At 45.3% G+C, this 23,646-nt stretch overlaps 2 protein-coding genes and 1 pseudogene across 4 annotated transcripts; all 3 read right to left on the reverse strand.

Moving 5' to 3' along the window:
* Positions 1-1,246: 1,246 nt before the first annotated feature.
* On the reverse strand, positions 1,247-7,304 carry TYSND1 (trypsin like peroxisomal matrix peptidase 1). The gene is made up of 4 exons (XM_082222085.1): positions 5,791-7,304; positions 4,667-4,797; positions 3,019-3,204; positions 1,247-1,519 (listed from the first exon to the last, which is right to left on the reverse strand). Exons 1-4 carry the CDS (start codon positions 6,942-6,944, stop codon positions 1,302-1,304), a joined length of 1,689 nt encoding a protein of 562 aa, XP_082078211.1. The 5' UTR covers positions 6,945-7,304; the 3' UTR covers positions 1,247-1,301.
* Positions 7,292-11,145, reverse strand: LOC309532977 (zinc finger protein RFP-like; annotated as a pseudogene). Its single transcript has 4 exons — positions 11,142-11,145; positions 9,960-10,576; positions 9,101-9,643; positions 7,292-7,444 (listed from the first exon to the last, which is right to left on the reverse strand). The product of its transcript is annotated as a zinc finger protein RFP-like (transcript).
* Positions 11,146-14,006: 2,861 nt separating this feature from the next.
* SAR1A (secretion associated Ras related GTPase 1A) lies at positions 14,007-23,633 on the reverse strand. Of its 2 annotated transcripts, none has more exons than XM_082222236.1 (7): positions 23,485-23,633; positions 20,578-20,652; positions 19,575-19,694; positions 18,778-18,843; positions 17,463-17,566; positions 16,937-17,068; positions 14,007-15,147 (listed from the first exon to the last, which is right to left on the reverse strand). In XM_082222236.1, exons 2-7 carry the CDS (start codon positions 20,633-20,635, stop codon positions 15,031-15,033), a joined length of 597 nt encoding a protein of 198 aa, XP_082078362.1. In that variant the 5' UTR covers positions 20,636-20,652; positions 23,485-23,633; the 3' UTR covers positions 14,007-15,030. The 2 variants fall into 2 exon arrangements, with proteins under 2 accessions (XP_082078362.1, XP_082078363.1); XM_082222237.1 differs by lacking the exon at positions 23,485-23,633 and adding an exon at positions 22,890-23,032.
* Between the last annotated feature and the right edge of the window lie 13 nt (positions 23,634-23,646).

Genomic DNA, 23,646 nt, shown 5'->3' on the forward strand with positions numbered 1-23,646 from the left:
ATACTTTGGCCACCTCATGAGAAGAGAAGACTCCCTGGAAAAGACCCTGATGTTGGGAAAGATGGAGGGCACAAGGAGAAGGGAACGACAGAGGACGAGGTGGTTGGACAGTGTTCTCGAAGCTACCAGCATGAGTTTGACCAAACTGTGGGAGGCAGTGGAAGACAGGAGTGCCTGGCGTGCTCTGGTCCATGGGGTCACGAAGAGTCGGACACGACTAAATGACTAAACAACAACAACAGCTTCGTATAGAATGCTAGGACTGTAGTTATGTTATCGTTTATTTATATAATCAAAATCTAAGCAGCCTCCAGGAGCTTACAGTAGAAATTTCATCCATGCATAAAGGCAACAGAGGAAGGTATCAGGGGATACATATAAGCAAATGCAGATGTGTTCAAAATCTGTGATTCTGTACGTGTGTAAGAGAACGTAGGGTTTTTTGTGAGAAGTGGCAAGACAGGGAGAGGAAACCCCACCACCACCAGATGTTGTCAGGCTAACTCCCATCATCCTTGATCACTGGATCCTTGACATGCTGACTGCGGCTGATGGGAGCTGGAGTCTTAACAACCTCAGGAGAGCCAGAGGTTCCTCCTCCCAGGGGGGCACAGAGGACAACTGCCGAGCGAAGTCTACAGAAAAGGAGGGTTTAGAAAAAGAACTGACAGAAGACAGGTGGAAACAGCACACAGGGGTTTGCAGGAGAGAGCTCAAGGGAAACAGGGGGCGTTTTGATGCTCGAGTGAGATTTGGAGAAGCGAAGAACACAGCGAGGTGCATGATGGGAAACGAGGGCAAAAGGTTCAGCCCTACTGAAATCAGCCAAGGAAAGCTGATTTCAAGCCCACCCATAAGCATGGTTCATTGGCCCAATAATATAGGCCTAAGGGCCGCATGTGGCCCTCGATGCCTTTTGCCGCCCCCTTTGGGTCTCACACTGCCTTCCCAAAGCCAGGTCAGGAGGCACTGGGCTATGTGAAGGAGGCCTGAGGTCTCTGACAGGTACCTAGAGTTCTCCTTCCTCCTTCCCAAAGCCTAGTTATCGCTTTCCAAGCTTTGGGAAGGAGATGGAAGGGCTCTAGGACTCTGACGCCTTGTTTAGCCAGCTTTGGGAAGGCAACACGAGGGCCGGAGGGGGGTGTATGTGTGTCAAATTTAGGCCTTTCTCCCCTCACCGGCATGACAAGGCAATGTGTGGCCCACAAGCACTTTTTGCGGCCTCGTCTGAGAGGTATAGCTAGCTATAGCTCAACCAGGGCATGGATAAACAATGCTTTTCTTCTCTCTTCTGAAGTTCTTCAGAGCTTGCTGAGCGGTCCCTCCACAGGCTCTCTTTGGAGTCTCCACACAACCTGGATCTTGTGGCTCACCCTGTCTAGTTCCCGGAAGCCGCACAGGCTTCTGCTATGAAGGTATTCCAAGAGGGCCGGCTGCAGAACGGTGATGGGAATGCTGAAGTTCAGGTGAGGGTACGTCACTCCTATGCTGTTATCCCTTGTGTTGCTGGCAACGATACCTGCCGTTGGGGAAAAAATATTAGGTATTCCCAAACATCTGGAGAACCCAAAATCAAATTGCAAAGAAGTGGCTACTTAAACAAGTATTTGAGCAAGGAAGCGGGTGGAGAGGACCTTGAGGAAATCTTGTGCAACTAGAGTCTGTTATTTAAAAAGGGGATTTCATAATTCAGAGGAATAAAAGAGCTTCATCCTGCAGAGCTGCAACCTCTCGACTGCACATGGTTGAAATCGAGAGATAAAATCAACCCACAACAAACCTGCCTCCGTGATCAGATACGGTTGGCAAGAATAAAAACCTATCAAGAGCGTTGCTACACACAACCAATTATCAAAGGCTCAGTGCATGTGCGTGAGAAAGTTGTGTAATGTACTTTGGCTTGGCAAAGACAAATGAGGATTATGAATCACGCCATACCCAGGCATGCATCATTGGGGTAAAGAACCCAGCTCCTCCTTGCATTTGATTTATGTGGCCTTTTCTGTAGCTGGTCCTAGACCAGGGGTCTGCAACCTTTAAGACAAAAAGAGCCACTTGGACCCGTTTCCGAAGAAAAAACAACAACTGGGAGCCGCAAAACCATTGCGACATTTAAAACAAATATATCTCCGGAGCCACGATCTGACAGCGGGTGGGAAGGTGACGTCGGGATGGTGCGTGACGAACGCACGCACCGCCCCCATGCGACGTCACAGCCAGTACAGCGCCCGCCACAGTGAGGAGTGTAGGGGCACACAATGCACCTCCTCCCCTCGCTAGTATCTGCCCCGGAGCCGCAGCAAAGATGTAAAAGAGCCACATGCGGCTCTGGAGCCGCGGGTTGCAGACCCCTGTCCTAGACTCTGGAAAGTCTCTACCACGAGAGACCCACTTGGCCCAGTCCAATTCCCTGGTCTCCACTACCCAAAGACATTTCCTTTTTGCGGGCATTCGGCCTATTGAACTGCTGCTTTTAACCTGCTGGGCATGTAAAAAGGGTTGTGTGAGCTCACAACAGCCATCTTTCTCTCCCCCTTCCTAAAACCCTCTGCAGAGGGTTAGAAGGCGCCCCCTCAACAGTGAGGAGATGCATTGTATGGGGCTGCATGGGAAATTCTCTAAAATTGGGTGGTGGGATTTCGCTCCACCCTCCTCGCCTTGCAGCCACCATGATGTTCCCCCCAAAATCTACTAGTCCTCCCACACTCCAGAGAAGATTTTGAGGGTGGGTGAGGGCTGTAAGTGGGAAGAGAGGAAGGCTCTGCACTAGGAGAAATCCATCCCACATAAACAGAGACAGTGTTGAAGACCAATGTTGTTTAAATGCTAGCAGCCTTGAACAAGATTTCACCAAGTACTGCTTCCACGCTTAACCCAGCTCATTGCACACTAAGGACTAGGAACTTGCTTTCTTCACAGCAGCAAGTATGAGATTACAGGATTCCATACTTGCACCAATCCCTACACCTACATAGTGAGGTCATGGGAGAGCAAGGAACAAGGAGAAAGAGGCTGTACCTAGGAGTTTCCCACTGTGTGTGGAGAAGAGGGCTCCCCCGCTGGAGCCACCATGAACTGCACAGGTTGCCTGAAGCATCACAGGCTCATCTCCCACAGTGATGACTGCTGACAGGATCCCAGATGTTACTGATGGGCCGCAGGCCTGGCCAAAGACGCCGAAACCAACGATACTCACATCTTCTCCTGCATGAAGAGAACAAACCAAAGCAATGAAAAACTGCATGAAAAGTCCAGTTTGTGTATCACAGAGAGATGGCAAAGCTCCCAAGTCTCTCCAAGGAAGAAGACCCACAAATCGCCCTTACCACCTAACGGAAGTTCCTGTTTCTTTGCAACGTGAGAAGCAGTTCTGAGATGCACAGTTCCCAGTGGGGAGAAACAAGACAAAATCCTACAAGAACCCTCAACAAATAACTCCAGGAGAGCTCAGAAGCAAGCCACAACGGAAGCCAGCAAAAGACTTGCCATCGACACTTCATCCCCATCTTCCTTGGAGGCCGTGATCCATGGTGCAACATTAGACTAAATCTCTTTCCAATCTATTTCCAGTGACTTCCTAGACTTCCCAAAACAGGAGCATTATATTGCAAATCAGAGTTTAATTTAATAATTAATTGAATAACATTTAATAAAAAATGAATGAAGTACAGAAATCAACGGCCCTGCTTGCCACAGGCAACATATTGTATTGATTTTGGTCAGATTTAATTCGGACCATAGCTGGGATCTGGGGATGGAATCGAACGCTGATTTCCGATCCATGAAGGCCACGAAGAGTTTACCCTGTAGAGGCCTGGTATACTTCTTGGCTAGGAAGGGCAACATTAGACAGTGGTCTGATGTTGAATGGTTCTCGCCCAGGCTGCCTGGGCTTCAGATAGTATATTATGTTCATTTAGAAAAGTTGTCAGTTTGCTACTGAGGAAACGGGCATAGAGCTTCCCAATTATTGAAAGCAGGTTAATTGGCCTATAATTGGAGGGTACATTTGGGTGGCCTCTCTTAAAGATTGGGACTACTATAGCATGCAAGAACCAATGATCCCTATCTTTAAGTCTGAACAAAATGCTTGTTTAACCTGGAGGTAGACTGTCTGAATTGTGCATTGCTTTGTAACGATTTGTTGGGTCTCTGGACCATAATAAAGATTGATTGATTGATTGATTGATTGATTTTGGTACTTGAACTGAATCCACCATCTAATTCAACTATTCACAGAATTACAGAATCATAGAATTGTAGAGATGGAAGGGACCACAAGGGCCACGTAATCTTCACCCGCTAAAATGTAGGAATATTTTGCCCACTGTAGGGCTTGAACCCACAACCCTGACATTAAGAGTCTCATGCTCTACTGACTGAGCTATCCCAGCTGTCCCTGTGTGGGAGGGGGGAGGCACAACGGGGACATATTCACACCCCAAAATGGTTTCAAAGCTTAGATTTTGTACTTGCTCAACAGAGGTTACTCAGGGGAAGGAGTCTAGCAAGATTTTTTTAAAATACCACTTTCAATAGAACAGCCCATATCAAAATGATTTAGTAGGCAGAATGTTATATGGTCTTTGGTTTATTCCCCACAATAAAACCACAAGACCCAATGGGCAGTGACCCAAAGGAGATGGGCGGAGTGTCCGGATCTCACCTTTGTAAAACTCTGACGCCAGGGCGGGCTCTGTGGAAGTGGGAAGGTCATCTTCTAATTCTACCAGTGCCACATCATAGGGAGAAGAGTCCTTGGTAGCAAACACCACTTTCCCTTTAGCTGCAGAACTCCTAGGAGCAAACAGAAGGAAGCGTTAGGGAGACAGCAGATACAGATTCTTGCAATAAGCCAGGATTTTTGGCATTGCTCAACTGGCCTAACTTTTAAGATGATGAAATCCTTTGGGAAGGTCTCTTAAACAAGCACTGTCAGCATAAATGAGAGCCACGCCACTATGTTTTTCATGATGCCCTGTGAAGTGTGTTAGAGACAAGTCTCACTGAGTTATCCACATGTGGGTTTATCTGCACATTCAGAAATAGTCAACTTACCTAGTGGCAAACATACATTTCCCTCAACATGGACAATCCTGACTCCCCAGAGTGCATATACAGTGGTACCTCGGGTTACAGACGCTTCAGGTTACAGACTCCGCTAACCCAGAAATATTACCTTCGGTTAAGAACTTTGCTTCAGGATGAGAACAGAAATCGTGCAGCGACAGCACAGCAGCAGGAGGCCCCATTAGCTAAAGTGGTGTTTCAGGTTAAGAACAGTTTCAGCTTAAGAGCAGACATCCAGAACATATTAAGTTCTTAACCCGAGGTACCACTGTACTTGGAAGATGCACACTGCTGGAAATATGACTTAGCCACGTATGAAAGCATTGGCGTTATGGGCACACAAAAAGTGCCCCGCGTGGCTCTGTAAAAATATGAAGCAAAGAGAATTCCTTTTTAAAGGAAGTGTCCACTGTATTGACACTCAAGTTTATTATCTCTTTCCAATTCACAGATGATGGTTTCTCAATTTCTAATATAGTGCACTGAATGGGGATTCTAGGTGCTATGTGATTTGCTTCTCTACAAGATCAACATCTGGCATATACCCAGACTGCTCACCCCTGTGGCTCCAGCCCATTAAGAAACCCAGGTCTACCCTGTTGACTGAGCACCGCAGGTTTGAATGCTCAAGTGTCAAATCTTGCAGAGACTTGAAGATGCAGCAAAGCAAACAGAACTGGACCTCAGCATCTCTCAATACAGGCGAGAATCCAAACATACTTTCCGTGGCTGGGCTGCAACCTAACGCAGACACTTGTTGTGCCGTTGGCCACGTGTCGACAGGTCAACACCAGTCTTGAGTTCACGATCACGCCAGATCCCCAGGTGAGGCCCCGTTCCACCAGAACCACAGCAGCCAGCATTTGCTGATGTGGTCCGTCTCTGGCCACCATCTTTCCGTGAGACTTGGCCACAAGTTCCAAGGGGTTCAGCCACGTTTTCAGAGCCCGGTGAGGCCCAGAAAGGGCGCTCTGGATGCAATGTAGAATACTGTTGACGGCACAAACCAGAGTTAGACCAACCCATTCACTGGATTTCCAGCAAAGCGGAGCTACGATTATCCCGACCAAGTGAAGGCCAGTTTCTGATAGCGCATAGACGCCGCCCCCTTCGGTGCCGGGCAAACAGCGAGCGTCGGTCAGGATTAGGGCGTTGCTTTCTCCGGATGTGTTGCTCACGATCCCTTTGCTGAGGGTGTTCATGAAGATGTCCGGGCAAAAGGAGCCAAACGGGGAGCCACAGGCAAAGACCGGGTCTCCCTTCCTCAGCGTTTCGGCCGCCACGCAGCTCACCCCGCCCACACCATGGGAATCGCCATCCAAGATCCTCAGCAGGGCAAACCAGGGCAGGGAACGCGCCTCGTCTTCCGGGGCGCTGGATTCCTCTTCAACCTCCATCTCTGTGCCAAAACGCCACTGTTCAGTGGAGTTGAAGAGTTTGGAGAAAGCATCCTGGAATGGCACACAGGGGAGCATCATGATGAGTTCGGCCTTGTGGCAGCGGAGGCCGCTGGGTGTCTCGTGCCAATTTGAAAGTGGGTTGAATTTCAAGGCTGGGGTGTTCCCCGCCAGATCTCCACCTAGCCAGCTCCTATTGGGAGCTTTAAGACTGCATTCTGCTGGCCTAAGTACTTGGATCTGGATGTCCGGGGGGAAGCTATCGGGGAGCAGAAATCGGCTCTGGGCCCAGTTTTGGTGCTCGGCCTGCAGGAGGAAAGGAGAGAAGACGGAGCCATGGCAGAGGACAATGGCCGGGTCTGGCGTCAGAAGGACGCCGCTGCCACTCCAGGGTCCTTGGGGCACAGATCCGCGCGCGTGAGAAACACGGACGACACAGCCAGCTTTCTCTGCTATCAACCGCAGAGCCTCGGCCATTGCGGGGAGGAAGAACGCGTTTCCTTAGCAGCACCGGGAGAGAAATCCACTCGGCATGGTGCAAGAAGTAAGAGCAGCTTAGGAGGGGGACCAGAGTCTTGCAGAGGGAGGGCGAAGCTTCGAAGTTGTGCAAGAGAACTCGGGCGAAGGAGGCACGTGGGGACTGCCCCGGGATGATCCCCACACACCCCTGGGATCTGTTCGCTTAGCTGGAAAGAGCAGGTGCAAAACTCACGGAGATCCCCGTCTCCTGTGCGCCCTGCGTAAACAGGGCTCTGCCCGGCGCAGCTCGAGGGGGCAAAGTCCTAAGGTTTCGAAAGCGCGCGAGTCAGCGGCCGCAGCCGGAATCAGAACGGAGCCGAGCGAGCAAGGTCAGGTGGGGCAAAGATCCCGCTCCTATTGGCCGCTCTGCTCGGGCAAACGAGCTGCAGTTGGCTGCAGCGGCTCGTGCTGCGGACGTCCTCCGCGATTGGCTGCTTGCGGCTCAGCAGGAAGATTTCCTGGCAGGATCGGGAGCTGGTTGGTTGGTTGGTTTCCCTGCTCAAGGGCGGGGGCGGGGCTAAGGAGAGAGCCTCCCAAGTAAAGCGAAGCTCGCCGCGGCACAAAGCCGTGATTTCGTAGGATTGTGGAGTTGGGTGGGACCCCGGGGGTCATCTAGTCCAACCCCCTGCAACGCAGGAATTTTTTACTCAGGAGTAAAAAAAAAAGCACATATATTTGCCATGCCCTTAAAGCCTTCTTGTTCCTTGTGTCACAAATGGGTTAAGTCAAGGGGGCGGGAGATTTAACTGGCTGCCTTTCCTCTCTTATGGGAGAGGCTGGATGGCAGCCTATCAGGGCTGCATCAGTGAGGTTTCTGCCTTGCAGAAGGCTGGACTAGAAGACCCTCAGAGGTCCCTCCCTTCCAACTCTGCGATTCTGCCATCATCCCACAGGTGGTGCAAGTAGACTTAAACTACTCTTAAATTTGTTGGAAATAAATTAAATTTATAATCATCCGCGGGTTTATTTAATATTTTTTTCTAAATATTCTCCAGAAATTTTTAATGGTTTAGTTAACCATGCTATCCTTGAGTAAACGTTTGTCTTTTCATAGAATTGTAGAGTTGGAAGGGGCCCTGAGGATCGTCTAGTCCAGGGGTCTGCAACCCGCGGCTCCGGAGCCGCATGTGGCTCTTTTACATCTTTGCTGTGGCTCCGGGGCGGATACTAGTGAGGGGAGGAGGCGCATTGTGCGCCCCGACACTCCTCACTGTGGCGGGCGCTGTACTGGCTGTGACATCGCATGGGGGCGGTGCGTGCGTTAGTCACGCGCCGTCCCGACGTCACCTTCCTGCCCGCTGTCAGATCGTGGCTCCGGAGATATATTTGTTTTAAATGTCGCAATGGTTTTGCGGCTCCCAGTTGTTGTTTTTTCTTCGGAAACGGGTCCAAGTGGCTCTTTTTGTCTTAAAGGTTGCAGACCCCTGGTCTAGTCCAACCGCCTGCAATGCAGGAAGATGCAGCTGCCCCATATGTATGGGGTTCGAACCAGCAACCTTAGCATTAGCACCACGCTCTAACCAACTGAGCTATCCAGCCATCAGATTTAGATTCTTTCTACCCCTTTAATTTTACAGAAAACGGGCTATAGGGATGTGGGTGGCGCTGTGGGTAAAAGCCTCAGTGCCTAGGACTTGCCGATTCGAATCCCCGCGGTGGGGTGCGCTCCCGTTGCGCCTGCCAACCTAGCAGTTCGAAAGCACCCCCGGGTGCAAGTAGATAAATAGGGACCGCTTACTGGCAGGAAGGTAAACGGCGTTTCCATGAGCTGCGCTGGCTCGCCAGATGCAGCTTTGTCACGCTGGCCACGTGACCCGGAAGTGTCTCTGGACAGCGCTGGCCCCTGGCCTCTTAAGTGAGATGGGCACACAACCCTAGAGTCGGACACGACTGGCTCAGGGGTACGTTTACCTTTTTACTGATAATGTTTAAAGCAGCACAACAGTTGTAACAATATGTTAAAGGGTAAGTAGAAATTTATCAGTTTCAGAGTCAGACCCATAAGTAGTAGCAGTTGCCATCACCATTTTTGCCTCTACATAGCTTCAGACATTATTGAAATATCGCAATGTTTATTTTGATGTTAAAAAGCAGGTATTGCCCAGCCCTAGTACTGATACATTGCCCGGGACAATATTCAGCAGTCCTTTCCTCTTCACAAATTCTCTGGCCACATCTGCAGCCCAGGAAGTTCCCTTGCTCACATCCACTGTCGACTGATACTTCCCTGATGTTGATCCTTGAGAGCCAAGAACACAGTGGGTGGGGTTGAATCTACCAGTGCTGTAGGACAGCTCCCCGTGCAACAGCTTTCTGACTGTCAAACACAATAAATTGAGTGCGAGCTGTTGCGGGGTCCAGCATCACATTCTCATTTATCCACTTTTGTTCAGTCAAAGTCTCTCTCAACTTCCTTATTTCACCTTGCAGCGATGCACTCTCTCTTTGGAGAATTCCTGATGCACTGCACTTGGCTCTGAAGAACTGGGTGGAGCCGGAAACTGAAATTTGCCCCTAATGCACCTGTTATTTCCAATATCCTGCAGCAGCCCAGCTAGAAACTCCTGACACTTCGGCTCCAGCTCATTGATTAGGGTGCTGATAGGGGAAATCTCAAAAGGGATGCAGGTGGTGCTGTGGGTTAAACCACAGAGCCTAGGACTTGCCGATCAGAAGGTTGGTGGTTTGAATCCCCATGACGGGGTGAGCTGCCATTGCCAGGTCCCAACTCCTGCCAACCTAGCAGTTCAAAAGCACGTCAAAGTGCAAGTAGATAAATAGGTACCACTCCAGCGGGAAAGTAAACGCTGTTTCTGTGTGCTGCTCTGGTTCGCCAGAAGCGGCTTAGTCATGCTGGCCACATGACCCGGAAGCTGTACGCCGGCTCCCTCGGCCAGTAAAGCGAGATGAGCGCCGCAATCCCAGAGTCGGCCATGACTGGACCTAATGGTCAGGGGTCCCTTTACCTTTACCTAGGGGAAATCTCAGAAAATTAAGCCACATGGCTCTTCTTTCTCCTTCCCAATCCAGCTGGGTTAACAGTTGTTTTTCTTTCTCAAGAAACTGGTGGAGCTTCTCCAATTCCAACACAAGCTTTTGCTTCTCAGCTTCGGTTTTCGCCAAAAGATCCTAACTTGGCTTCCCTACATCTAATTTAAATGACAAAATCTTGTGTCTCTCTTCTTCCAGAGTTTGCAAACAGTGATGTATTTTCTCCTGGTGAACTGGAGCAGCTTTCTCTATAGGAATCATGCTGTGATCTTTATGAACCCTGGACCTGTTGCAAACCACACAGATGGATGTTTGATCGTTTTTCGCAGAGCTTCAGGGGTTCCTGGTTTCTCTTGCACAGCTTTTGTTCTCCTTTGCTTGCCTCATGCCGCACTGCATGGCCAACTATTTGATATTACACAGGTGCCTGATGGGCTGGAAGTTCTGCCAGGGAAAGCGCATTCTGCAATGCAGGCAGGCAAACACATTTGCACTAGGTCTTTCGCAGCACTGGGCAATGCGGTCCCAGCAGAAATTGCGCCCGCAGTCTATGGCCATCATTGGGTTCTGAAAACAATGCAGGCAGATGGAGCAGGTGGCTTCTCATTTCAGGTGTTCATGTTTATTTTAGTTCAGAGGCTCATGCAGTGTCTTGAGAGAGGGGGAGATAGCTCAGTCGTAGAGCACGAGGCTCTTAATCTCGGGGTTGTGGGTTCAAGCCCCACTTTGGGTTAAAAATTCCTGCATTGCAGGGGATTGGGACTAGATGAGCTTTGTGGTCCCTTCCACTTCTATGAGTCTATGAAATATAGACATTAGCTGCGGAGGTACTCTGAATCCACTCCCCATTTTAGGAAGAACTTGCTTTAGAGGCTTTAAGTCGAAAAGACTGTGTTTTATGTTTCCTCCCTGCATGCCTGTCAAACTGTTTTTACTCACCTCCCATAAATTCTCCTCCCCATCTCCTTTCATACTTGTATTTTTATCCCCTGCCTTGAAACTGTCACATCTCCCTGCCATTATTTAGTTCAGTTGCTAATTGTCTTATTAAAAATTATTTTATCTCTCTATACGCAATTCCTTTCAATGCCTCTGCTGAACCCCTTTTTTTTGCAGAGAAGGGAGACCTCTCTGCCTCCTGACTTCTCCGACTCCATTACTCACCCATGCTGGCAGCGGGTCCAGCTGCAAAATTACAGCCCAGCCAGGCTGTTGCTAGGCAACACTGGTTTGCACCAAGCACGTGCACAACTTTCCTTATCCCCTGCACTGCCTAGCATTGGCTGAAAAAAACAAACGATTTCCTAATCTTAAAAAAATGCAAGATGTCACACTACTACTAGGAAATTAGAGCAGTAGATTCTATTCAAGATTCGCATAAACATGTCCTTTCTTGCATTTCCTCTTGCTCTAAGATATGCATGCTTTCAAGCAGCAGAGCAGGTTGGGTAATCTGTGTGCCATATCTGCCACAACAGAATATAAGGAGCTGCTTGAGGTTGCAAAACGTTACCGCAGTCTCTTTACCCATCAGGTTAGTTAAGGTTGGGGCAGGGAGATTCTTGTGCTGGCCTTCCCCCAATATGGCCTGGGAGAAAATGCAAAACTTTTAAAGAAATGCACAGAATGAGATGGTAGCAAGGATCTTACTCAAATAACATGTATGCGATGAAGACAATGGCCTATTTAGACAGGTGATAAACTCTTTTCCTTGCTTCTTTACTAGGGCCTGTGCTCCTACTTGCTCCCCCCCCCATGCAACTACCAAGCTCTCTTTTCACCTTCCCTGCCATTTCCAGGCACCCTCCCCTCTCTTGTGCAACCCACACCCAGTACACAAAACAACTGGCATAATCAACTCCTGATCTTCCTCCCACCTCCTCGGCTGCAGCTACTAAGCACTTTTTTCACCTTCCACCCAGTTATGAAAGGATGTATATCTAAGAGCAAAAGCTGCAAGAAAGAATACTTTTTTTGCATATCTTAAATAGAATCTACTTTAATTTTCATTTTTATTCAAATGGCCACTTAAGTAATAGCAACTAGCTGAAATATACAAACAGAAACTGTACCAGTTATACGCTTGTTCAGGCTCTACTTTTGTGTTAACTTCTGAATCGGGCTTTAACCTGTTAATGAATTTTCAATCTCGTTCTTTTTAAGCAACTCCACATGCAGAAAGGGCTTCCTTTTCCTTTATAGGTTTTCTTCTGAACCAACCAGCTAACTTAAACAGAGCTTCACATGCCAGAAAATATATTATTAACTCCTTCAGTTACGTAACTAAACATATTTGGTGGCTAACACTACTATGTGACATACTTTCTACTACCTTCAAGTCACATTTTTTTTTTATTAAAACCATTTATCTAAAATGCCATTATAGATCAGGAACTGTACACCTTTTATCACTAGTTTATTTTGTGAGCATATGAACTTCTAACGTATTAGGATTATGGCCAGACTCAGTCCACTAAGTGTGATGGGTTGTTCTTGTTGTTTTTTTATTAAAAAAAACTTTATTAAAATGCTTTGGATACAGACAAACCTTCTCTGCAAACATGTTTCACGTTTCCAGAAATGGGAAGTTAAAACATTTTGCTAACAGAATGACATGTTCTCTCACCTTCCAATCTGTAATCCAGTTTCTAAAGTATATATTAAACTTTATATCCATACATTGCAAGGAGTTAAGACTTGTCTAATGACAATACATGGCAAGGCGGAGGGGGGAAAAGGTCAGAGCTATTCACAAGTACTTTCTCCAGTGGTTGAGACACCACCTTCATAGAAAACTATGCCTCTAATGGGCACAAATTCTATAGCTCTGTTCATTGGGGTCTTCCCTTTAAGCATGGAACTGGAGTATGTCACTTCTGGTAAGGGGTTACCAGGTCGCATATTGTTTCAAGAACAATTCCATTAGCATTCCTTGAATGTAACATCCAACAGGAGAACTCTAGGTGGTCAATACTGGAGATTCAAATAATGTAGTAATTGATCGGTTAAAGTCAAGTGTGTTTGCATGACCACTGTAGTTTGATGTGGTTCTATACACCTCCTTGGCCACACAGTCATAGGCACGGTGGCCTGGGGAGATATTTACAGATTGAAAAGCTTCTGTAAAATCAAAAGGCTTCACAGAGACAAGATTAAAAGAGAAATCAATGACGATGCTATATGCAGCCATTTTTGGTGAAGACACTGCAAATAGGTCAAGAATTACAAGTATTCTATAAGTGGAAAGAGAGCCTTATTGATCCTGATCAGACTTCTAGTTATGCTTTTCAGGAATAGTTTACTGTCACACGCTTCTTTCTAATGATGGTTCACCTTAAACTACTCTGGGAGTACCCCAACTGTATTAAGCTTTACAAGTCAGATGCATCAACCGGTGCAATTTAAGTGTACCATGTTAGCAATACATTCTGTTCCTCTTGCTGGCAGAGAAAGTGTAAATTTTCCTGTCTTTACAGCTGCATTACATGCTTCAGTGGAATCCATTAAGTGTTTGGGTAAATAGCAACACATTTTGACATGCCCGAGCGCTGAGTGAATGTGGCAAAACTCAGAAGTTTTTTTTTTTTTAAAAAAAAAATTATTCACACCACCAGCACAAGAAACTGGAATTTCAAACTATTAATGGCTATGTTAAGGACTTATTTCCCTTTCAAAGATTTTGATGCAGAGACAAAAGGTGCTAGATCACAGGAACTAACAATCAAGTTTACCTAAAGTCCTAGCAAGAGAGTGCACCTTTCAGCAGAAAAAGTGCCTATGGCACAAAAACAAGAGTTCTTCTGGTGTTTTGCCATTTTGCATTTCATCTTCTGTAACAAAATTTAGCACACAAGTCACCCCAAGAGTTTTCAGACTCTGAGCCACCAATCTCTTGCATCTATCAGTGAAATACACTGCCAGCGAGTACTAAAATAATTTCAGCTAAAGCCCCATCATACTCCTTTAAAGGAGACGGATGTCTACTTGTGGTTTCTTTAAAATGGAAAATGAAGATGTCTAGGCAAGTAATGAAATTTCAAACACAAGCTCTGTTGAATATAAAAGAAACAGGGTTAGTTTACATTAACAGCATTATGATATGCATTTGGTGGAAAAATTTAATGCTACAATAACCCAACAAAATAAACTCATGATTTCTACTGCATTTTTTCCCCAGCAGTTGCCTGCAATGTAGAACAAACCATATCACAAGCCTGAGACAACTGTTCCACTGCTGCTGCAGAGAAGGGGGATAAGAAGACTGCCGACAAAGGAAGTGGTGGTAATTTTGAGAGGTGGGCTAAGGTGATTAACCGCATTTCAGACTCCTATGCATAATGACATGGAAAGCTAGAACAAGTGTGTCTGCATGTGCGCTCCATTTCCCTCCCCAACTAAAACCCCTGTAAATTAAAGAAAACAAATCATTGCACAAGTCAGTCCCAATAGCACCATCTTCATGATCAAACAGTGTGACAGCACAACCATCTTACAGGGCAACTGAGCCCATCTTTCTGTTCACTAAGGATTATTAATATCATGATAGCTGGTTCAGTAATTTGGGATCTCTCTATCTAAATAACATTTAAATAGATTAATAAAAATCCTATCGAATTCTGGCCCAAACAAGATGAATGCTAACTTAAGAAATCTAAAGGGACACCGTTTACATTAAACACTTTCTTTAAAAAATAGAATTGCTTTTTCCAAAGTCAATTGGCCACAGTGGTGAGACAGGTTCTCTTTTCCAGCCATTCAGAGCGCTGTGTGCAGTTTTGCGTTCCAACTCACCAGCCCCATTGTAACTGAAAGCCATGGTTTCCATGGGAAACAATGGCAACTGGAAGTGACAACAACCTGCACCAGTGTGTAGAATGTTATCTCCCAGACAAAGGGAAAAGAATTGTGTCACCACTGTGATATTGGGTAAGTGAAGACAGGAGTCTCTCGGTCATTGCCAGTATGCGGTTGGAGAGCCTTCCATGTTCTAATAGAAAAGTCCATAAGGAAGCTGTGAACAGGATCAGTCCAGGAGTAGATTTCTCTCCAAGTATCAGTCAATATACTGCGATAGCCAACGAAAACCTTCACCGTAGCCTTGCCTCTTCAGTACACTGCACATGAACACTTCCATGGGACGTGTGTTCAAGTCCTTCTGTGGCACATTCCCCTAGAGTCAAACAAGAATTCATTCACAGAGACTCAGTTGCGGAATTCTTAAAACAGTAAAAGAGTTACGCATGGATTCAAACACACACAAAACTTTCTTAAAAATTAGGGGTAGGGAACTTCCGAGCTGCAGGCCATGGTGCACTGGGGTTTAAATTTGGCCTGCAATGCCATTTTTTAAAAACACATCCACCTGCCAATCAACCGACAACACTCCAACAGGGCGGGTGGGTGTGATCACCTGATGGGCAACATTTGATTCTATGTTGGCTGTGTTCCCCTGTTGGGAACTGATGTGTACAGCCAAATCAGCAGGATTTAACTCACCCTCATCAGCTCGTGAGTAAGGTAAATTCCTCCCCAGTTTGGCATGCAGTCTGGTGCAGCCAAAGCTCAGTGTAGGGCTGTCTGAAACCCCTTTTGCAAACAGCTGAGCTATTTTTAATTGTAAACATTTTAAATTGTAAATTTCACAAGTATATTAAATTGTATTTTTGAATTGTGTAAATTCTACCTTGACTGAAACATAGTATGCAGTACATAAATGCAAGAAACAAAATAAAATTTGCAGTATACCCATAGAGGTCAGGCAAGCATGAACATATGCAACACATTTTAAAATCTGAGTATATCTATCAGCCAGCAATGTTTTTGTGTTTTTTACGTACAGTCTATGTAAAAATAAATGGAAACCAACTGGACAACAAAGATGGTAATATTAAGAAATCACTGTATGTAAAATTCAATCTCCTAAGGCATTACTATTGACCTGAAAGTTGCTATTCTCCAATAAAGGAACTTCAAATGGAGACTCAAGCAGGAAATGGTTAAATCGGAGAAGCTTGATTTGATTAGTTTAGGCTTTAAATCTAGATAATGCATGCCCTTTAGTAGGCATTCATTAACACATAAGGCTTCCTATGTTATTAGTAACGATTGCTGTTGTGAATGATCTTGTATATATTTATGCTTTACTAGATTTGTCACACTAGATTTGTCCTTGCCCACTTTTTACAATTCTCTCTCTACACCCACGTATATATGTATCCTCCAACTGAAGGTAACATTTCATGCATCTGATGAAGTAGACCAGGAAAGCTTATGACACAATAAATCTATTAGTTTTTTTAAATGTCAGGCGATTTTGTTGTTCATCTCTTTTGGGGGAAGCCAGGGGTTCATATACTATACAAGATTGGTCATTTCTAACTGCACATAAGAGAAAGAATTCCAAAAAGGAGCAAATATACCAAATAAAGCTATTCTACGAAAGCGAGCTCTTGCAGTTCTCCTTGACCAATTGTACTTTTATTATAGATTTGACTAAAACTAGCCTTTTACTTAACAAATTGCCTGGTAGCCATTGGTGACCAGGAATTACATGGTGAGCAAGTGGGCTGGTGGAGAGAGAGGGATCTCTTGTTTTCTTCTTCTGCTAGAGTTCTTTGTTTCTGCACTGGCTGAGGAAGAAAGGCAGTCAGCCTGTTTCGTAGAAGGCAATTTTCCCCACTAGTCTTTAAAGAAGTTTCTCCTCTTCCTGGGCTAGCACAGAAACACAGCCTACTAACCTCTTTAGTAGGCTAGTAAAACTACTAATATTTGCATCACACACAGATGTACTGAAAGCCTGTTATCTGTCCTTTTCCAGTACTTTAAAAGCCATTAGAACTTCAGATTTCAAGACTTGGATCTTGAAATACCACTCTACTGAGAGAGCTTTTAAGAGGATATCAATCTTGCAATACGGTATATCAATTTTCTTATTTTTATGAGCAGCTTTGACTTCTTACCTTTCCTGTGGTCTGCCCGTAAAGCCCAAAAATCTCTCGCAGCTTTTCCTCACTGATAGCTTCTGGTCTGTCAATTTTGTTACCCAAGATAAGAATTGGCACATTTGATATTGTTTCATCAGTCATTAGTGCCTAATAGGAAAAAGAGAATTACATGTGCGTCATAATGTATCTGCAGCAATGATTCTCGATAAATCCCAAACAGTTTCTTGTCTATTATCATATATAAAATCTTTGCACTACTGTACAAAGTGAGGCATCACGGTAGTTGCACTTGACTTACAGTGAAGTCCTACAGAAGCTTATTGAAAAGTATGTTCAGGCCTAAAACTGTTTCTAGAACTTAGATGCTTTAACTACTACTGCCTTGTTTTCATTCTCCACTTTATATTTATTAGATTTTTCTCATTATGACACCTCTTCTCTTTCACACAGTCTTAAGATCCAATTCTTCAGGTGACAGAAAGGAAGAGAGATTCTATACAGGCTCCAACTGGTTGTGTAAAACTGGGGGGAAGCTACATACATTAAGCTCCACTTTGGACTCCAAAAGACGGGCATGATCTGCGCAGTCCACTAAAAAGACAATCCCATTAATCGCTGGTAGATAATTCTTCCAAACACGCCGAGCTAAAAGGGAAAGAAAAACATTTTTGTAAAGATAACACAGCCACCAGCTGCAATACCCAAGAAGGGCAGAATTTTGGTCACAAGTGTTTCTCGACACATTTTCAAATTCCAGCTTGCCATTATAATCAAAGTCAACAACGTCACTAGTAGCTACTGCATGTGCTTATCTTTTTCCCTGCAGTGCAGGGGATGGACTAGATGACCCTTGGGGTGCCTTAACTCCTTTAATTACAAGGCAAGTGCTCACTTCACACCTATGCTCAGTAATTTAAAAAGTATACATTATGTGAACTAGCTTCAAAATTTCAGTCCTTCCACATTTTCAGGGCCATTTCTTGAGGCCAACTGGTTCTGCTTTAAAAGCCGAGCCACATTTTATCTCCATGTGGTTGTTTCTGCAAGAGAGCTGTTTCCGTAAGGAGGATTAGAATGGTTATTAGCCACAATAACTATGTTCCACCTCCTCTGCTGGAGGCAGTACCCCTGTGGATACTAGCTGCTAGGAATCACAAGTGGGGACAGTGCACTCAGGTCCCGTTTGCAAGCATCCTGAGGCATCTGGTTAGCATCTGGTTAGCACAGGATGCTGGACTAGATGGACTTTTGGACTGACTTAGCTGCGAGCTTCTTTTCATGGTGGATGTTGCTATAACTTCAAGTTTTACGATATCCCCAGAACAAACAAAAATTGTATTTTTAAAAAAATGCACAGGCTTGGCTTGTATAAAAATGTGTTGTTTCAAACTCCTCCCCCACAAAGGGAAGTGTGGAGTAAAGACCCAAAGGTTTATTTTGGATGTGTGGGAGTGGTGAAAGGGCACTCTTCGTTTCAAGTGCCCCCCCCCCCTGAGAACAGGGGTTGTCATATCATTCAAAATCATGCAAGTGTGGAGCCAAGAGGGAAAAGTACGATTCGAGGAGAAAAGCATGGCAACAAGAGGTACACAAACTCGAGCTTGTGATCCAAAATTCATGTAACAATAAACCGACAGCAAGGAAAAAACAACATAAATTGATGGGTTGCCATGCCAAGTAAATTTGGACTTTGGCGGGGGGCGGTCACCATACCAAAAAGGTTGAGAACCATGATGGCATCATCATGACCAGCTAATTAAAACTCCCAGTTAATAATTTGCTACATCAAAATAACCAACACCAAGACAGAAACACTTATCAATCGCAAATCAAAAGACGGGAAATGTTGCTTTTACCTTGTTCATGGCCACCGAGATCAAAAGTTGTGAAAGTCATTCCTGCAATTGTCAGTTCTTCTGATGCTGCAGCAAAGAAGGAAAATATTTTATGAACTCCAGTACTGGTTGGTTGTACTGTTTCTCTCACATATAAAAATCCCTGCATCTAAGAGAAGCCATTCAGGACAAACCAGACTTTAAAAGCATGGGTGGCTAACCTGCTGCCATCCAGATGCAGTCCAATGACAACAGCAGCAGTTCCCATCATCACAGGCCATTGGCTGTTTGTGGCTGAGGAGCTGGACTCTAGCAATGGCTGAAGGGCTAAGACCCTAGCCTTAAAGCACCACCTAAGTCTAAAATTACTTCTTAAACTTTCAAATTCTTCAAATGACATGGAATTATTTTTAATTCTAGCTTATAAAAATTTACCAGGTATAATGTGCATTTAATGACACAGTTCCCTATAATCTCTTACTAGTTTTTTATAAAATTATTAATCGTTACAAAAGGCTTATAAGCCTTACTTTTCAAGGTAATGAGAACTGCTATTATACAACTTTTTAAAAACATACATGCTAGGCTCTAAGTCAGGCATGGCCAAACTTGGCCCTCCAGCTGTTTTGGGACTACAACTACCACCATCCCTAGCTAACAGGACCAGTGGTCAGGGATGATGGGAATTGTAGTCCCAAAACAGCTGGAGGGTCAAGTTTGGCCATGCCTGCCCTAAGTAGTCTAGTAACATACAGTAGCATTTTTTTTAAAAAAACGACCTTAATAGATAACACCACCCAAAGCTATGTAAAGCTTACTTGGATGCAGGGTAGGCACATGTTGACCCAACCTGTCGTCCTTAAGCATGTGCAGAAGAGTGGTTTTGCCTGCATTATCCAAACCCAAGAAAACTAACTTTCCGGACTTCTTGTATAATCCTGCAGAACAGAAAAGCAGCGTGTAAAAAGCAGCATGTTAAAAAATGGAATAAGATCACTGGATCAAAGTAAGCTGTATAATTAGAATAAATGGATCTTGAAAACTGTATCTTGAATATCCATGCTACCTTGGGCACATTAACAGATGCTTTTCTACAGAAAATTGCCAGTGCTACTAGTGGAAGAAGGGAGCATTTGTGGAAGGGCTGAGCTTTCTAACTTGTACAGAACTGAAATTAAGACAGACTACTTCCTCTTAGGTACTATACAAAGTAGAAGTCTTCTGTTTTCATTGAGTGTTGCCGCTTGCCCCTCTTACCCAGGTTTTTGTGCCCTTTAGTCTCCTAGAATTGTAAGCTATGGTGTCTCCACCCTTTCCTTGTAATTGTACAATTACTTCCATATAGACTCCAATACATTTGGTGAAGTTAGCCAAGAGGGAAAAGGGGAGAAGGATCATAGCTCAGTACAACATGTGCTTTAAATATGGAAGATCTCAGATTCAATCCTTGGCATCTCCTGGTGGGGATAGGACAGTATCCTTTCTTAAAATCTGAAGAGCTGCAGCCAATCAAGTAGAGATGGGACTGCAAAGCAGTAGAGGCGGGTTAGGGGAGTCTGTAGAATTTTGGCACTGCACAGGGTGCTGCTGAAATTTGAGACCCACTGTAGGTAGCCAGTTTTAAGAAATAAAAAATTAGCAAGGTCTCTAGGGCAAATGAGTAAAATGACACATTCAGAATTAGAAAAGCCAGAGGGGTGAAAATGGCATAATGTGCCACCACCTCTCAGTTCCTAGTAGCAGATTGTGTGAAAACCAGCAGTTCAGATGTTAACACTAAGCCGAAGAGAACTGTTCATAGGTGAACATTTGAAGCCTTACCTAGAAACTGCAGAACACTGCTGAAGCCATTGTAGAGCCATTCAAATATGAATGACATTGTGGGAGATCAATTGCCTAGGAGAAAAATAAAAGCAATTGTTTGTCAATTTTGGCTATATACCAGAACATTTCAGCTATCATGATTTCCTATGAACTAGAAAGTTGCCATTTAAGAAGGACCAGCAGAAAAACAAAACCGAGTGGTAGCTATGAAGATAGCAGGAACAAATCAACACTTCCTCCCTCAAGCAGGGAATATAAGCTAAACAGTTTGCACAATGGCTCCTATGTTTTCAACTGACTCTCTGTACCAGCATATTTGATATGCATAGCAGGTTACTCTAACCCCATATGAAGTCAAGTTCTATTCTTAGTAGAAATGTTACGAGGTGTCTTCCCGAAGCTTGCAAATATATATTACTTCTTATGCAAGACTTTGAGTGACAGCCCCACAAATCACACACAAAAAAAAGAAGAGAAATTAAACTGATTTCTCTTGGTTGGGAGCCTTTCATTTCAGGTTTATGCACCAAAACAAGTCTTTAGGGGTCTTTGTAAAGGGCTAACAAGTGCCCCAACTACTATATAGCTGTGGATCCCCTGCCTTGTCACTGCATATGGTGAACACAAATAAAGGTTCTCCTTCTGCAGTGTCTGTTTAGGGAACACTCAAGTAAGCAAGGTACATAAGCTACTGGCATCCATTTCTCTCAGGATACAATGGAAGAATGCATGGATACACATACATCTTAACTGAGGGTGGGAAAAGTTGTTCCTTGCTTTAGTATGTTTCATAGCAGGTGAAACATGCCCCATGAAACACACAATAACACTCACTATGCTCACAAATGTTCTTACAAAGAGTACCCATGGATACCAATATTAAGGCCGTTTAATTGGTGCTCAGACATCTTCGGTTCATCTAATTCCAAATGGATAACTTTTAAATTTCTAATGTATTTATAAATTCAAAAGCATGGAATCCAAATGTTACAACAAAACTGCTGCTTGAATTACAAGAGGGAGTGGAATGCAAAGCAAAGGCTACAGGGCGTACAATTTGGCTAAAATTGGGAGGGGTTAGGGTGGGGACATTTTCCTCATAAATTTGAACACTGAACAAGTTACCCACCAACTTTTCTGTCTAAAGTCTACCATTACCAGATAATAATCCTTCCTTATTTCAACACAGCTACACAAATAGGATTCCATGAATTCCAAGCTTAATCAGTCAGTGCTCAGCCCCATAAACAGACTGATGCCAAAAAAAGGTTCTGAAGTCTGAACCAGTTAACATTCCTGCATTGCAGGGGACTGGCCTAGATGACCCTTGGGTTCCCTTCCAACGTCTGTGATTCTGACAACAAAACTATTGTCAGCATTACAGAGTGCATTTGCCGTTACTACTAATAAACTAAATGAACTTCCATGACTTCTAGGATAGAGGGCATGAATTCCAGAAAGGCTTATGGCTCAAAACATTTTGGTTATTTTAAAAGTTAGCTGTCAAACTATTCAGTTACCTGGGGGGGGGGAGTATTTTTAACATAAATTTACAAAGGTTTCACCAGGGGTTCCTATACCTGTGTCTCCAGCAGTTTTTGGACTACCAATTCCCATCATCCCTGACCACTGGTCCTGCCAGCTAGGGATGATGGGAGTCGTAGTCCAAAAACTGCTGGCGACCCAAGTTTGGGAAACCCTGGGTTACAGTACACTCCCAAGAAGAGAACAGCATCACTCATCCCTTTATCAAAGCTCACATAAAATCCAAATGCCAAGTCTGGGTTGCCATCTTTTACCCCTACCCCTTGTGACTAACCAGATTACATAATAACCAGAAACCCAACAGGTGAAGAGAATTCACTTGCCACGAATTGGGAGCCTCCCATATATTTCTTTAAGGAACGAAAGTGCCTATGAGCAAAGGGATAAAGTTGGCAATCCTACAGAGAGCAAGCTGCCTTCGGGCGAAGCCAAAACCAAGGATGAGTAGCGGGTGGGCGGAATATACTGCTAGCAGTTCCGGCTATTCAAACCAACTATAACCTTACAACCCAAGCCAGCAACTAGTTGGAGGATAACCAGGGTGGCAAGCCAAACACCCAGGCCTCTCCCTCCCGCCCCCCACAAAAAAAATGCACAGGTGTCACCCTCATTCTCAAGAGAGGGGCACAGATTGCCATTTTTTGTGTGGGTGGGGGAGAGAGAGGTCACTACTCCACTGTTTCGGCACTCCCGCTTTCCATCCCCGATTTTACAACACCAGTTTAGCATTACAACACCATTATTAGTATTAATACCCCACCTACCCTTTTTGTTTTTGAGGAGGGGAAGGGTGGAAATGAGAAAGGTGGGTTGTCAGCAGCTGAGCCTTGGGGACTTCGGGGACCCCAAAAACAAATAAACTAAAGGAGAACGACGGAGAGAGTTGAGGAGAGAGAGAGAGAGAGAGAGAGAAAAGAAAGAAGAGGGAGGCAATCCCGGCAAGCCACGTAAGAGAAGGAAAAGGCTCTCTAGCTAAGGCCGAGTGAGGGAGAGAGAGAGAAGCGGTGAGCCGGTCCCGAGAGGTCAATGGACAGACGGAGAGAGACACAGGCACAAACACACATCCATTATATTATAATAATTATAATATATAATATAATAAATATAATAAAAAATATAATTATAAATTATCCGTGGGAGAGAGAGAGAGAGAGAGAGAGAAGAGCTGCTCCCTCCGGCTTCGGCCTCCTCAGACCACTCCTCCCCGCCCCCACCTCGCCTGCGTGTCACTTGCTCGCTTCCCTCCCTCCCTCCCTCCGTCTAGGCCGCCCGCCCGCCCGCCGGCCCAACGCCCATCCCGCGCCGCAGTCCCCGCGCTCCCCCGCGGCCTCCCTTCGCACAGCGGCGCCTCCCTGTTACCGGACTGGGCGGCAGCAGCAGCAGCCTCGACCAACGACGGCGGCAAGCGGCTCCGACGGCTCCCCCTCACCGCTCCGCTCTCGCTCCTCAGCCGCCAGCGACACGCCGGAACTACGTAGCATCTCCTCCCTCCTCAGCGGCAGAGGCTACTTCCGGTGAGGG

The sequence above is a fragment of the Podarcis vaucheri genome, assembly GCF_965113315.1.
Source record: "Podarcis vaucheri genome assembly, chromosome: 5".
NCBI lineage: Eukaryota > Metazoa > Chordata > Lepidosauria > Squamata > Lacertidae > Podarcis > Podarcis vaucheri.